The 16,427-nt window shown below is 42.0% G+C and overlaps 1 protein-coding gene across 3 annotated transcripts in view; it reads right to left on the reverse strand.

Annotated features, from left to right (window-relative positions):
• Positions 1-16,427, reverse strand: part of TDRD12 (tudor domain containing 12) — a 135,427-nt gene that overhangs the window by 34,431 nt on the left and 84,569 nt on the right. For all 3 annotated transcript variants that reach the window (XM_075189192.1, XM_075189191.1, XM_075189190.1), the window contains 8 exons: positions 16,292-16,419; positions 15,464-15,652; positions 14,773-14,901; positions 14,067-14,184; positions 13,083-13,222; positions 8,675-8,895; positions 1,531-1,630; positions 416-600 (listed from right to left, as the gene is read on the reverse strand). In XM_075189192.1, the coding sequence (XP_075045293.1) occupies positions 416-600; positions 1,531-1,630; positions 8,675-8,895; positions 13,083-13,222; positions 14,067-14,184; positions 14,773-14,901; positions 15,464-15,652; positions 16,292-16,419 (1,210 nt within the window). The remainder of the gene's footprint in view (positions 1-415; positions 601-1,530; positions 1,631-8,674; positions 8,896-13,082; positions 13,223-14,066; positions 14,185-14,772; positions 14,902-15,463; positions 15,653-16,291; positions 16,420-16,427) is intronic.

Consider the following 16,427-nt stretch of genomic DNA (forward strand, 5'->3'; position numbering starts at 1 on the left):
CAGCCCCTCGGGTCAGTCTTACTGCTCCCCAGCCCCTCGAGTCAGTCTTACTGCTCCCCAGCCCCTCGGGTCAGTCTTACTGCTCCCCAGTCCCTCGGGTCAGTCTTACTGCTCCCCAGTCCCTCGGGTCAGTCTTCTTGTGGTATGAACATCACAACGCAGCTGTGGAGGGTGCGAGGTGTGAATATGACATAAGTGGTGGTAGGGTTATATCATGAGGTCATGGTCAGGTTTCCGAATCCCAATATTATTAAAGATCAGTGAAGTCCTTAATTATGCTTACAGTCTGCACAAAGAAATAGAAGTAAAACAATGATACGCCCCAGAATTCGGCACATTAGAAAATACAACCTTAAGAAATTACAAATCCAGAACTTCAAAGACTTCCCTGAGCCAGCAGCTCAACATGAGGTACCTGTGATAAACAGAGTCGCCTTTTATTGCATACAACTGCTTGCACTCCACTGTTTGTTTAGGCACTTTATTGACAGGTGATTGGTAATGCTCATTGAGTTGCACAACAAGTTGATCATATGGATAATTTTTTGTTATTATACGTCCAAAGAACCGAGTTGCATCCACAATACAGAGAGGGAGAACCTGCATGAAAAAAGAGCATTACTGTAATAGCTGTGCAGCGCCCACTAGTGAACAATTAAGGACACAATGTATCTGCGTTAGTACACAACACATACAAATACATTTCTCCTATAAAATTATCCAAAGTTTTGTGCAACATCTGAAATAGTGATGAGTCAGCACCACAGAATTTGAATCCGGGCTCGGTTAGCAATATTAGCCACCCAAATACATAAAATATGAATTAATCTTTTCTGCGCTGTGGTCCCCCAAATAACTAATATAACACAATGCAAAAAAATAAAATGAATACTTATATTCAATGATGTTATGGTATACCGTTTTCTTCGCTATTCTTCTTTCCAATAGTGGTATGTATAAAACGGAAAGAAAAAGCTGACAATAGCATAATCCTGTGTGATTCCATTGAATTGTACTAAATAATCATATAAGGATTAACAAATATCAAGTAAATAGCTAATATAAGGTCCAAACTGATCCTTCACCAGCGATTGCATTTCAATAAATGGACGTTCCACCAGGTGTAATTCCGTGTCTTCATATATTGTGGGAAATCTCCCGCAGGGGGTACTTATATTAGTTATTTGGGGAACCACAGCGCAGAAGAGTTTAATTCATATTTTATGTATTTATGTGATTTAAACTTCAGTGTATGGTTTAGAATTGATCCATCTGCAGCAGTGATGTGTGGGGCGCTGTAAGGGTTGTGCATTATGTGTTACAATATTAGCCACCCAGTCATTCACTCGTCAAGTGAACTGTGGTGTAACTTAAAAATTAAAATAAAGGGAGGTAAAGAGAAGATAAAGAATAACACTACTATACCAGCTGCTCCCTACAAATTGGTTTTGTTCAGCTGATCTACCCTGTGTGCCCCTCACTCATTCACAGAACCCAGAATTACTCCAGAAAATGGCAGACATAACTTACGATTAAATATTGGTTTGTCTCTGGAATGGGGGATATTCCACTGCGAAGATCCAGAATGGGATTAATCTGATGTCGACCAGGACAAGAATATTTATCTTGGCTTGGCAAATAAAAACAGGAGAAGAGGAAGTATGTTAAAACAGAAATATATCATACACAACATAATCTAAATATTTAGTGTAATATCTACCACTTGTCAATCCAAGCTTTGTCAGATTCTCATTAACCTGGCAAAAGCCATGAATACACACAAACAGTTACAATCCATTTATCAGAATAAACGAACTACTAAGTGTATAACTAGGTGAGTTGTTCAAGACTGACAGACAACAAAATGAAAAGTGAAATACTCATATATGAAGCAAGGATGTAAAATGTCTGGAATCATTTATAAACATGACTATTTTCAACTTATTTGCAATACAAGGAATAGAAGTATATATCCCCCTTCATCACAAATCACATCTCAGCTACGGTCAATGTCCAAACGGTGGCTGACATTAGGCAAAAACGTTAAAGAAAAAAGCAGAACATGCTCTAATTTCACTTATTCATCTTCAGAACTTTCTGACTAAGCTACTGTATTTGTATCCCTCAATTAGGTTATTTACATAATTGTGAAGAATAAAAATAACCAGAAATAATGGAAACCTTGATCTATAAGCCCTTCAAATGGTTTCCATGCAGACCGAGAAGAGAGAGACAAGTTGTGTACATTTACACTTATTTCAAGCTAAAGTTAGGCAAAAGTAAGTAAAAATAATAAAAAATAATAAATATCCATCATTGTGAGGGGGATGTGGGTCTTCAAATGAGTAGTGGGAGGTTTATAAATTTGATTGTAAAACACAGTAAACTGTCATATGTCACATTTTAACATACATACTGCACCATAAACACCAACAAGAGCACTGAGCTTAGAGCTTACAGCTAATGTACAATTCAATGAACCCATATGTTGCTGATATTACAGTGAGATTGTTTTCTCTATTATTGACACTAATCCATTCTATTTTTCCAGTTTCCCAGACCCTCAGATTTTTTTACATGGGCATTTTAGTGTGTTTTTATTTTGTATATAATAAGACAGGTTACATTTTTCCTTCTATAAAATGCTGCTTTGCTAAAAAAAAATCTACAGATATGTGCATTGCTTCAAGCTCTATACTCTTTTGTTATTTTACATTCAAGTAGTAACAAACACCTACTCTACATGGCCAAAAATACGTGGACACGGAACTTGTGAACATGGCTGTGGGCGGCGGGCACTGATGTTGGGTGATGAAGCTTAGCTCACAGTCTGCATTCCAATGGGGTTGTGGTCAGGGCTCTGTGCGGGCAGGTCAACTTCTTCTACACCAAACTCAAGAAACCATTATTTTGATGGACCTCACCCAGGCATGGGGGCATTGTTATGCTGAAACAGGAAATGGCTCCCCCCAAACTCTTGCCACAAAGCTGGAAGCACAGAATTCCCACGAATGTCATTGTATGCTGTAGCATTAAGGTTTCCCGTCACTGGAACAAATAGGCCCAGGCCAAACCATGAAAAAAAGGCCCCAGCCCATTATTCCTCCTCCAACTATACAGTTGGCAGTACGCATTCTGGTAGGAAGTGTTCCCCTGGCATTCACCAAACACAGATTCATCCATGAGACATCAGATGGTGAAGCGATGATTCGTCATTGATGGTGTGCTTTACAACACTTCGGTTGTGAAAATGTAATAATGCAAAGAGTGGGATCTGCACTCCATTTGGATCTAGTTTACTTTAATAATGCAATTGCAACATTGTAACATAATAAAAACAATGTACTGCTTGTCCCCAGCTGCAGCTCAATAATAATACAATGGGTGAAACAATACTAATACAGAGTACCAATACACCAGTTTTATGAAATAGTTAAAGAACTGTTAGTCCTCTAAAAAGCAGATGGACAGCCATAAATGGTCGCACATAAACTAGATAGATCTGTACGTGACTCTATATGTAGATCTTAAACAGGCTAGGTAAACAAACTACTGTTAAAAATGGCTACCCCCTTAGGGCAAGGTAAGGATCTAAAGTTCGGTCAAGGCTGTGCCTAGTACAAATCAAATATAGTAAACAAAAGTTCCAAACTGTATTGATTCCTAATACTGATCAGGTCAACTATTGAGTCCAACACAGCTCAATGTATTAAAATTATCCAAGAGCCATTTTTAACAGGACTTTGTTTACCTAGCCTGTTTAAGATCGACATATAGAGGCATATACAGATCCATCTAGTTGATGTGCGACAGTTTATGGCTGTCCATCTGCTTTTTTGAGGACTAACAGTTCTTTAACTATTTCATAAAACCGGTATATTGGTACACTATGTATTAGTATTGTTTCAACCATTGTATTATTATTGAGCTGAGGAAAAGCGGTACTTTGTTTTTATTATGTTAGAATGTTGCAATTGCATTATTAAACTATATCATTACAAGAAAACAACAAGATGGGAGGGTGCACCAAGAGGGAGATGAAAAATTAATTACTAAGTATTACTAGGATGGTGGATATTGTAAATATAATATATTTATTAAAACATTAAAATCAAACTATAAATGCTGCAGATCAACTACATCAAAACATGACATATTATAGATTTTAGATGTTCAATATGAAATGCCTCTTTATAGATTATACAAAGTGCCTGCCCAGTACACTTGAAAATTGTCAATTAAAAACCTGATGCAACACATGTGTTGTAAATAAAAAACTTTTAATTCATTTTTGAAAAAAACACTGGAAAAAAGAGGATTAATGTACTTGCGTTAAATCCGTTTCTCTGATTCCGTCTGGGGGACACTGCTTACCATGGGTTGTGGAGGGGAACACGGGAGTTGGCACCTAGCTAGTTAAGTTTAGCACTGCTGACAGACCCCTCCCCTCTACAATCCCCCTGCCTCTTCCTGTTCAGTTAATTAAAAAGCCCAAGGAGAAAAGGCCAATCAAACAAGAGCACACAGAAGAAAAGCAGAAGGGAGGGATCGCAGTCTCCCCCAGACGGAATCAGAGAAACGGATTTAACGTAAGTATATAAATCCTCTTTTCTCTTTCATCCAGTCTGGGGGACACTGCTTACCATGGGGACGTTCTAAAGCAGCCCCCTAAGGGTGGGACTACTCTGAAAGCCCCGCTCGTAGAGCTCTACGAGCGAAATTTGCATCCGCGGATGCAAATACATTAAACTGGTAAAATAACGTTCTTCTTGCTGAAATAGATGCAGCCTGAATAGAGGAGGACACAGACGCTGAGTTCTGGGCCGCCTGATAAAGGTACCCCGATGCCTCTTTCAAATGTAAAGCCAGGGGAAGTAAATCAGAGTCTTGTAAGGCCTCTGCCAGTTGGTCTGCCCATGCTTCCATGGCTCTAGCAACCCAAGCTGAAGCAAATGTGGGCCTAAAGGAAGAACCCGCAGCCACAAATATAGATTTCAGCTGGGATTCCACTCTGCGATCATTGGCATCCTGCAGAGTTGCTGAACCTGGGACTGGTAGTATAGTGTGTCTGGCCAAACGGGCTACTGGAATATCTACCTTAGGAATAGTCTCCCAGCGAGCCACGTCTTCCTCCTGCAATGGATACAGGGAAGAGAATCTCCTGGGAACAGAGAACCTTCTATCAGGCTGCTTCCAGTCTCCCTCTGCAATCTCCCTGAGTTCTACAGAGGGGGGAAAACGGATAGCCTTCCTCTTGGCCTTCTTAAAGAGACTTCTGTCTCTACGAGTAGGATCCTCTGGTTCTGGGAGGTCCAACGCCTGTCTAACCGCTAAAACCAAATCATCTATAAATTGGCTTTTAGTGTTCTCTTCCTGTTCCAAAGGTTGAACCTGGTCAGGATCAGAATTTATTTCCCCCTCCTCCTCTGAAAACCCCTGAGTCTGAAAGGACCAAAAGGGGATTAGCAGAACTAGGCCACTTTCTTTTAGCGGGGGGGATGTTTGGGGATTCAAGTAACTGGTTTAGCTTGTCCAAACCCTTTATAAATGCTGCGGACCAAGCCGGTTCTGTAGGAACGGGGGCCTGGTCCGTAAGCAATGAGGAAGGTCCTGGTAAAGACGTTCCAATAGAACCTGTGGAAGCAGGGAGGTCTAATGAACTAGCATTATTAGCCACTGAGGCTGCCACACTAGATAGCAACTGACTGGATTATGAAACCATCTGTGCTAAAGAGTAAACCGACCGTGTCAGGGAGGCCACCCAGGCCGGCTCCTCCGTCAGTGGGGCTGGAATATGCTGGGTTTGCTCAGGGGGACCCCTGCTTCGCAGACAGAGCAGAGCGCCAACGGGTCCTTCTGCCCACATGGTAATTTTACATTACATCTTGAACATGTAAAATACTTTGCCATAGGGCCCTTTCCTTTATCTGTATCTGTAATTTTTATATAAAGGAAGGCACACCAAACACACAGACTTAAGTAGTTATTTTAGCTGAGAGAGACAGAGAGAACTGAGAGAGAGAACAGTGAATAAAAAACAAGTAATCAACTAATCTGACGTAAAAGTTGTACTTGTAATTTGTTAAACAACCAAATAATATATTGGCAAGTAGGAGAACTATAATATAACCCCTACTAGCCCACTTTGCAGTCAGCAAATACAGTAAAATGTGTTCAAATAAATCAGATACTTAGCCCACAGGCCAAACAGGGGAGAAGTCCAACAGCAGTGTCCTGGTGCCTGCTCCCTCTGCTCTGTATCCTTTCCCGGGCTTCTCCTTGGCGCCAGAAGACCGGGCTAGTCCACTTTTCTCTGGAGGGCAGGGGAGCTCTATGTCTTAGCTCCCCCCCCCTCTTAATGCTGTCTCTCTGTAGATCTTTAGAGGCCACCTTATAAAAATAAAAAGGTGGTATATGGCAGAGTAGTGGAGACCTCAATTGAGGTCTCCGCAGCAGATTTTCACCCAGATGCCCCCTCCTATGCATGAGGGGGGATCTTGGTGTGACCCCTTTCTGATTTCTGTCCTCCGCGGAAATCCAAGATGGCCGTCGGCATTTTGTTTCTTCCGATAACCGGAACTCCATGCCCGCAGTGGCACCGTTGGTTATCGAGGAGGCCCCAAGAGGGACAGCGGTCCGGAGAGACCGCCTGTCACTCCGTATTCAGGCACCCTATTTACTCTGCCAGTGAGAGCCTCTGGCTCTCATCTGACAGAGCAGTGCCTGCGCTGCTGTTCTGTGGAGTGTGTTCTCTATAATAGAACACACTCCCAGGTCTGCCACCAAAAAAGGAGTTCCTATCAAAAAGGAATTAAATGAAATAAAATAAAGTGAAAAAACACTAACAGTACTAAAACAATGCCCAACTCCATGGGCACCTAAAAAAACCTGAACAGGAAGAGGCAGGGGGATTGTAGAGGGGAGGGGGTCTGTCAGCAGTGCTAAACTTAACTAGCTAGGTGCCAACTCCCGTTCTCCCCTCCACAACCCATGGGGTAAGCAGTGTCCCCCAGACTGGATGAAAGAGAAATATATAATGCAGCAATCTCACCCACTAAATGTAGTCCTCTGAATAGTCAAGGTATATCCTTTCATTAGTGATGTCTCCAGTGTCATGGTAAAGACACTGTATGTCTCTTTCTCTACGGTACCCACAATATGGCATATTACAAAACGATCTATCCAAAAATTTCTCTGTGTATAATTGGGACACTGTATGTTCCGTGCTCCACGATGACCGTAAAGAAGAAAACAAGAGATGTTTATCCAAGTGGGTGTAGGGAGCAGGTTTCTTATTACCCAAATTATCCGAGGGAATGAGTATCATCTGTCAACTATTTCACTGGGCTGGCATTGGTAACGCTATTAGTTAGCATCAGAGGTATATCGTAGTGAAACGTCCACTTAACAAATAGAGGAGTGGGACATTATATGGTCCGGGTAACACTGCAGAGTTGGATATTCGGTTTACCAGTATGTACACACTCCCAAACCCTATGATCGAGTGTTTATCTTCTGAACGCCAAGTATCCAGCTACCTATTGCAAACTCTGGAATCGCGACTGATGTCAGTACAAAATCCCAATCTTCATTAATCCAATCTAAGGGATAATGAACGCTTATTGAGAACGAGGACGGTATGATAAACAGTCCAATGTCCTTATTTCATCCAAAGGTGTTTCCAGGTACTTGAAAGCCTATAAATCTAACACGTTTCGTTCGCATATGAGCTAAATTTGTCAAGTGTACTAGCCAGGCACTTTGTATAATCTATAAAGAGGCATATCATATTGAACATCTAAAGTCTATGATATGTCATGTTTTGATGTAGTTGATCTGCAGCATTTATAGTTTGATTTTAATGTTCTAATAAATAGATTATATTTACAAGATCTGCCATCCTAGTAATATTTAATAATTCATTTTTCATCTCCCTACCATCTTCTTGTTTCCATATCTATACGAGGTTGCCGTCCTCGAATAGGTGTTGCGACAGAAGCGAGATCTATAGAATTAATTTTCTGTATATAATGTGGAAGTTCTAAATGGTTGAAGCGCAAAAGGTCTCTTTTGTTATTTGATTTTTTTCTATATCATTACAAGGTTTGCTTCATACTACGAGAGGGATTACAGTATATGTGTATATCATCCCATTATTGAGTCAAGGGAACCCCATTATCTTTCTCTGAACTTCGGTAGTGAATGTTGTAACCAAGGACTGACTATTTTTATACGCTATGCGCTTGAGCACCCGGCGGACCCATTCTATGAATTTGAGTGTCCTGCTGCTTCACTGCCGAGCTATTGTTGTTCCAAAACGTTTCCTTTTCACTATAACAGCATTTACAGTTGGCCGCGGCAGCTCTAGCAGGAATTTGACGAACAGACTTGTTGGAAAGGTGGTATCCTAGGACGGTGCCACGTTGAAAGTCACTGAGCTCTTCAGTACAAGTCATTCTACTGCTGATGATTGACTATGGAGATTACATGGCTGTATGCTTGATTTTATTCACCTATTAGCTATGGGTGTGACTGGAATGCCCACACACTAACTAGAAGGGATGTCCACATACCTTTGGCCGTGTTGTGTATTTTCCGTACCCACCAGAAATAAAATAAAATAAACATTATTTTTCTCCTAAGAAACTATTAGCACCCACTGATTTTCACTTACGTGCAATATCCAAAGGTTTTAAGATATGGGCAAAGATCTTGATCGGACTTCATGTCTTCCCTAGCCTGCAAGATCCCCTGTGTAAGGTTTACAAGTTCTGGTGGGATTGTGGCCTGTGTTTGTTGTAAACAATTCAGTACACCAACGGCATGGCGTGCATGCTTCTCGGTCATTAGTAAAACAGATTTAGCCCTGAGGTGATCTTGTTCACCCATCGTGACCTGGATTTGGAAACAAGGGTAATCAGTATCGATAGTTGAAAGTAAAAATGGATTATTTTTCCAATTACTGTTTTATGTGAAATGAACCAATACCAAATAGACACATTATATACACACACACACACAGTTGTGCACATAGGATTGGATGTTTGTATGCTTCACTAAGGGGTATATGTAAGACCAGCCCGGGTCCAGAGGCTATGGGCTAGATTTACTAAGCTGCGGGTTTGATAAAGTGCAGATGTTGCCTGTAGCAACCAATCAGATTCTAGCTGTCATTCTGTACAGTGCACTAGCTAAATGAAAGCTAGGATCTGATTGGTTGCTATAGGCAAAATCTCCACTTTTTCAAACCCGCAGTTTAGTAAATATACCCCTAAATCTCTAAGGGAAGTTAAGACAACCAATACAGAGTGCAAACGGAAACATATTTCAGAAGATTTTAATGCACAATATCAAATTGGTGTATTAAACAGGCTGAAATTAAAAATAAAAACAGTGAATATGGCATGTGCAAAGAAAGGTTAAGGAGACAGAGAGATGAAATGCTAAGTAAATCCCCTTTATCCCTGTGGGGGTCAGTGCAAACAAGGGAGACACTGCAATCTGAAACGCCTTACAATATTTGGAAGATCAAAACATAAACTTCTCCGAAAAAACATCTGTGTGAAGCGTCTAGTGACCCGGATTAATTATGTTGCAGATAAAGTAATCCGCCCCCCCAATTTTTAACACCTGGAATAAAGACCACTGTTATCCATATAGTGAGGAGGCTGCCACCCATATAGAGAGGGAGGCTGGCATCCATATAGTGAGGAGGCTGGCATTCATATAGTGAGGAGGCTGGCATCCATATAGTGAGGAGGCTGGCATCCATATAGTGAGGAGGCTGCCACCCATATAGAGAGGGAGGCTGGCATCCATATAGTGAGGAGGCTGGCATCCGTATAGTGAGGAGGCTGGCATCCATATAGTGAGGAGGCTGGCATCCGTATAGTGAGGAGGCTGGCATCCGTATAGTGAGGAGGCTGGCATCCGTATAGTGAGGAGGCTGGCATCCGTATAGTGAGGAGACTGGCATCCGTATAGTGAGGAGGCTGGCATCCGTATAGTGAGGAGACTGGCATCCATATACTGAGGAGGCTGGAATCCATATAGTGAGGAGGCTGTAATCCATATAGTGAGGAGGCTGCCATCCATATAGTGAGGAGGCTGCCATCCATATAGTGAGGAAGGCTGGCATTCACATAGTGAGGAGGCTGCCATCCATATAGTGAGGGAGGCTGGCATTCATATAGTGAGGAGGCTGGGATGTATAGTGATGAGGCTGCCATCCATATAGTGAGGAGGCTGCCATCCATATAGTGAGGAGGCTGCCATCCATATAGTGAGGAAGGCTGGCATTCATATAGTGAGGAGGCTGGCATCCATATAGTGAGGAGGCTGGGATGTATAGTGATGAGGCTGCCATCCATATAGTGAGGAGGCTGCCACCCATATAGAGAGGGAGGCTGGCATCCATATAGTGAGGAGGCTGGCATTCATATAGTGAGGAGGCTGGCTTCCGTATAGTGAGGAGGCTGGCATCCGTATAGTGAGGAGGCTGGCATCCGTATAGTGAGGAGGCTGGCATCCATATAGTTAGGAGGCTGGCATCCGTATAGTGAGAAGGCTGGCATATGTATAGTGAGGAGACTGGCATCCATATAGTGAGGAGACTGGCATCCGTATAGTGAGGAGGCTGGCATCCGTATAGTGAGGAGGCTGGCATCCGTATAGTGAGGAGGCTGGCATCCATATACTGAGGAAGGCTGACATTCATATAGTGAGGAGACTGGCATTCATATAGTGGGGAGGCTGGCATCCATATACTGAGGAGGCTGGAATCCATATAGTGAGGAGGCTGGAATCCATATAGTGAGGAGGCTGGAATCCATATAGTGAGGAGGCTGCCATCCATATAGTGAGGAAGGCTGGCATTCACATAGTGAGGAGGCTGCCATCCATATAGTGAGGGAGGCTGGCATTCATATAGTGAGGAGGCTGGGATGTATAGTGATGAGGCTGCCATCCATATAGTGAGGAGGCTGGGATGTATAGTGATGAGGCTGCCATCCATATAGTGAGGAGGCTGCCATCCATATAGTGAGGAGGCTGGCATCCATATAATGAGGAAGGCTGGCATTCATATAGTGAGGAGGCTGGCATCCATATAGTGAGGAGGCTGCCATCCATATAGTGAGGAGGCTGCCATCCATATAGTGAGGAGGCTGCCATCCATATAGTGAGGAGGCTGGGATGTATAGTGATGAGGCTGCCATCCATATAGTGAGGAGGCTGCCATCCATATAGTGAGGAGGCTGGGATGTATAGTGATGAGGCTGCCATCCATATAGTGAGGAGGCTGCCATCCATATAGTGAGGAGGCTGCCATCCATATAGAGAGGGAGGCTGGCATCCATATAGAGAGGGAGGCTGGCATCCATATAGAGAGGGAGGCTGGCATCCATATAGAGAGGGAGGCTGGCATCCATATAGAGAGGGAGGCTGGCATCCATATAGTGAGGAGGCTGGGATGTATAGTGATGGAGGCATAGTGGTCCTCACTGCAGTGTCTCCATAGAGAGACTACATACTGGTGCCTATTGCACTGGTGCGTTGCGGCACAAACAAAAGACACTTACAGGGTTCTATGTGGGGAGAACGGTGATAGTGATCCTCTGTACTCACATACTGAGAAGAAGAAACAGTGTACAGTTAGTGACAAATCTCACTACTTTACCTCTTTCGCTTTGCTCTGTTCTGGAACAAATTAGTGGCTTTGTGAGGCAGAAAGCGATCAGGAGGAGCTGGCAAATATAGAACCGTCGCAAAAGCCAGCACGAAGAGTGGAGCCAGAAGACATGCACAAAGAGTGGAGCATTACAAGGATAGAAAATGTAATGGACGGCACCTAATATAGGCCGGTAGGGGGAGCTCTAGAGACACTTCAACTCTACAAGGAATGATTACAAGGCAGAGTCTGGCAAAGAAACGCGTTGCATTCAACTAAAATGGATAATTCCTATTCATATTTGGCTGAAATAGTTTTGTTTTTTTCCCACTGCAGCGTTGCTTTACATTTTTATATTGATTTCCAAGCTCACATTTTCTGCTGAGACACTTGCAGCGATACGGAGGGATCTGGAGTTGATATTATGTGGTTACACTGAAGAACAAGACTGGATTTCTCTGTCTGATGCCCTCTTATTATGGAACAGAAATTCCTTCATTGTTATAACTTTCTTTTGATAGTACATTATAGGGATAACATCATCATACAAGCAGGCTATCAGCTTCAGTATCTGAAGGGAGGATACACAGTTGATCTTTCTGTGTCAATGAGGACTGTCAGTCTCACTTCTTACATATTGTACAAGTGAATCTAGAATGATACTATTTATTATAGATAAATCAGTTTACATTGACCTTTATTACTAAGATCTCTCCACATTTTGGATGCATAAGCCCATTGATTAACAACTGTTGTATGGGGGATCTTTTTTTCTTTTTAGAAGTGATTGATAACTGCAAACTGTGAAGCATGTTGTGTGTGTTTTTATGGTTTCAGCTTAGGGGTTACTTAACAGAATTTAGTTGTTTTGTTTTTAGCAAATACAAATAATCTTTTTTTTGTTTTGGTTGTTTTTTTAAATTAAAAAATAAATAAAAATCAAGAGAGTGAGGGGGCATTTCGAAGATAGAGACACAAGGACAGTACCGCCGTTTACAGGCTTATATGGAACCAGGAAGCCACCTTGGTTTAAAAGCACTGATGGAAGGACTGCTTGTCTTCATGGGACTCAAGTATGGCGACGGGTGAGAAAAAGACTGAGAACACACCTAACACAGACACCAGCTAGGAGGCAAGGAACCACAAGGGTGCCAAGCAGAGAGAGACAAAGGGACATCCATGTAGGACTCTCAGGGACACATTGCAACTAGAGAGCCAAAAGGTGCCCAAAGACGGCCCCCTTACGCCTTGTCAGAAAACCTTTACTTCTGGAATAAGAGCATTAGTTTTACACAATGGAATCTTCTATCTTTAGTTTATGATAATGCATGTTCTGTATTATAGCGCACAGGTAATTTTGTAAAAGTATTTTACCAAGTTATGCCAGATTTGTGAAGGAGAGAATAGTTTTTACCTTATCAATTTTACTCTGAATGTAATTCAGCAAGGAAAACAAGCGTTGACTTAATACATCTACATTTTCTGGAAAACCATAGTGGATTATCCATGTGGCGTCTGTGATCTCCAGAATGGGAGCGTAGTCATCTGTGACCACTGCAAACAAAAGAACAACAGCGGTGAGCTCAGCAAAAGGACTACGAGTCAAGGCCAGATCACCAGGGTATGACTACATACAGAAACCTTTACTAGCTGTCTAACCTTTCTAAGTGGATGTTTGTGTGTGTGTGTGTGTGTGTGGCGCGAGGGGGAGTAAGGAAATTAAACTGTAAGATACACTAAGGCAGGGAGTAATGTGAACAATCAAGATATTCTCTAGAAAGTGGTGCATAATATGTATTTAGGTCAATAATAATGTGAATTATTGTGTATAATGTCTAATTCCCTCTGGTATCTCCTACATAGCTTCCAGTGATGCCAGCAGTACAGAACAAGCTGCCTGTAAGAGGCGACTCTCATTTCCAATATGATAGACGTGAAGAGGTTCTTGCTTGGGTAAAACACAGGCCTCTGTGAGCATAAGTTATCAATTACCTTCATCCATAGCCAGGCACTACAGTATAACAACAAATTCTGATCATCCAATGTTGTAGTTAAATTAAAAAAATACATTGAAAAATAATAGATCACAGCCTTTAATGTAACTCACGGACTCCCGCAGGGATCAGATGCCCGGTTACCAGTCTCCCACCTCCCCTGCAATGCTATATTAAACTCTCAGTCAGCCCTTCAATGCATCATGCACACGTGCACCCTTACCAAACTTTACTATGGACCCTGCAAATGACTCGTTACACCCCTGGCTCTGCATCTACCCGCTTCAAACTAGGGGGACATGGACACGATGAATGATAACAAAAAGGTACTGTGACCCTATTCAGATACAAATTAAAAAGTGACAGCAAATACCTTGCAAAAAGCTAAGCTGCATAATGCTTACCCAAGGCCACGACGGTTCCATGACCATAAATCTTATTCCACTGCTCCAAAACATGACTGAAATTGTGCACTAGATTCCTGTGCAGCAATAAACTGTAGGTGGAACTAGTCTTAACAGCCTATAATGAGAAGAAATCTATAATGAAACTGGGAAAGAAGCAGGTCATAGGACTCGTTAACACAAGAATTTTTGCAGAAACTTGCCAACGCGTTGTTCCAATTGTAACAATAAATCAGCAAACTACTCTGAATTGTATTTTACCGGCATGGGGAACACTGATTCTAGTGTCTGCAGGTCTTTGCTGCTCACACGAGCGGCAGTGTAATCGCAGGTCAAATCATTTCTGATCTTCCAGTGGACCGGACTGCCCTCTCTTTGAACAGCGGAGGTGTACAGGCAGGATTATCAATGATCCCAATGCCTGTAATCATCCCCACTTCTGTAAAAAGTCTTATCTGAAGTCTGGGAGGATGACTTCAGGAAATACAACATATCTTATTGTGTAGGATACACTGCTGAGCTCAGAGAGGATTTCTAGGCAAACTAAGACATAAGAAATAAATACTTACAAGGGGTAAGCAGGGCATGTTGAGACTTGTAGGTCTGTCATAGCTACAAGGACGTCTTGCCCTAAACTACTTAAAGGCTGAACAAGACATTGGAAGATAAATGCAGCTGTAAGAAAGTAAGAAAGGGGCACACTCACTTTGTGCACTAATTCAGCTTCTTCGTCAGACTTTGTGAAGATGAGGATTTTCTCGGCATTGACTGGTGTGAAATCTAAACACTGCAGCAACACAGACAACTTCTCACAGTCTAGGCACACATGTATCACCTAGGGAAGAAGTGACAGACATTACTGCACAGTAACTTAATCCTGTTTGACCCAGCAATAAATCACATCCGTCATTTACTCTTCCTGGATTAAAATGTATGATTTTTCTTATGAAAAATAATGGCCAACCAATGTTTGTGTATATTTGTGTGTGTGTGTGTGTGGGTTATACATGCTACACAGTGTGAATGCCATTTGGATATGGCTGAGGGAAGTTAAAAAAGTCATTTTTTTATGTTCCTTAAATAGCATGATGCAAATTTCAACTGACCAAAAAGTAACGCCGATTCTTTATAGGTATAATAATCACTAGTTGTTAAAAACTATGCATAACGTAGTCCAGGGCCCTGTCAAACGTTCCCAAAATTCATCTGCGTACAACACCTGGATGGTAGGGAACCGCTGACCAAAGTACACCTATTACGATTTTGCTCAGCCACTAATTAACCTTAAAGCTGAATTCTGTACCAATGCACCATAGTGTATAGTTGTACCATTGCTCCCATCCTGCCTAACCTCACATGGCGTAGTGAATATTTACCCCTTATGGAAAGAACAATACCTGTTGGACATTTGCAAAGACCGCTGCCTGTTCCACCCTGGTGATTATAATCTGTGGGCTTGATGTATACTCTAGTAACAGTTCAATGTCGCGATGCCACGTACTTCCAATGGCGACAATCTGCTGAGGTGCCTCGTCTCTGTTCTCTGCTGACACTATTTTCTTGTAGGTATCTAATATGACTGACATCTGAAAATAATGGAACCACTAACACTTTAAATAATGACACCATTAACACTGAATAAAACCGGACACTTTCTTGATAAATCTTTTAAAGAAATAAACGTGGACTGCAAAAGATCCACAACCTTCATTGTATTAAACATATACTTCACAGATAAAAAGATGACTTCAATGTCCATGAACAAGAATATAGATAGCTCTCACATAACAAATTGCTGATAGGGGACAATGGAAGATTACACAGGGAACTTGACCATAGAAAGGGTAAAGTTCAATAAGTTGCCTTTCACGCGTACATTATATCAAGAGAACTGCGCTAAAGCTACCGCTTTGTATATTTGACAACACCACTGCTGCAGTACACTTAATTTTATGCACTAGAAACCGAGATAACGAGATATCATAGTTCCAGCAGATTATTTGGGTGCTTGCATCTCAAAATATCAATAATCAGTGCAAACGTGAATATTACAAGATACTCTCATGCTGGCATAGTTGGTACTACTTCACCTTGAGCCTCCAAACATGGCTACCTAAGCGTGGTCAACATTTGCACTTGTGCAAGGGTATTTGAAAAAATATATTATGTTCTAGAAACCAAAAACCTGAGCCTGTCGGAGGAACGTACATAGAACAAACACTTACCTCTGGCCCTGCCTTGGAGAACAGAACTTCCACTTCATCCAGAACCAGGTGGCAGAGCCTCAGAAGGAGGAGGCCGTGGTGCTCCACACATCTCAGCAAGCTTTGTGGAGTGGCGACAATTACCTCGCCTAACGAC

The sequence above is a fragment of the Mixophyes fleayi genome, chromosome 10 (assembly GCF_038048845.1).
Source record: "Mixophyes fleayi isolate aMixFle1 chromosome 10, aMixFle1.hap1, whole genome shotgun sequence".
Lineage (NCBI taxonomy): Eukaryota > Metazoa > Chordata > Amphibia > Anura > Limnodynastidae > Mixophyes > Mixophyes fleayi.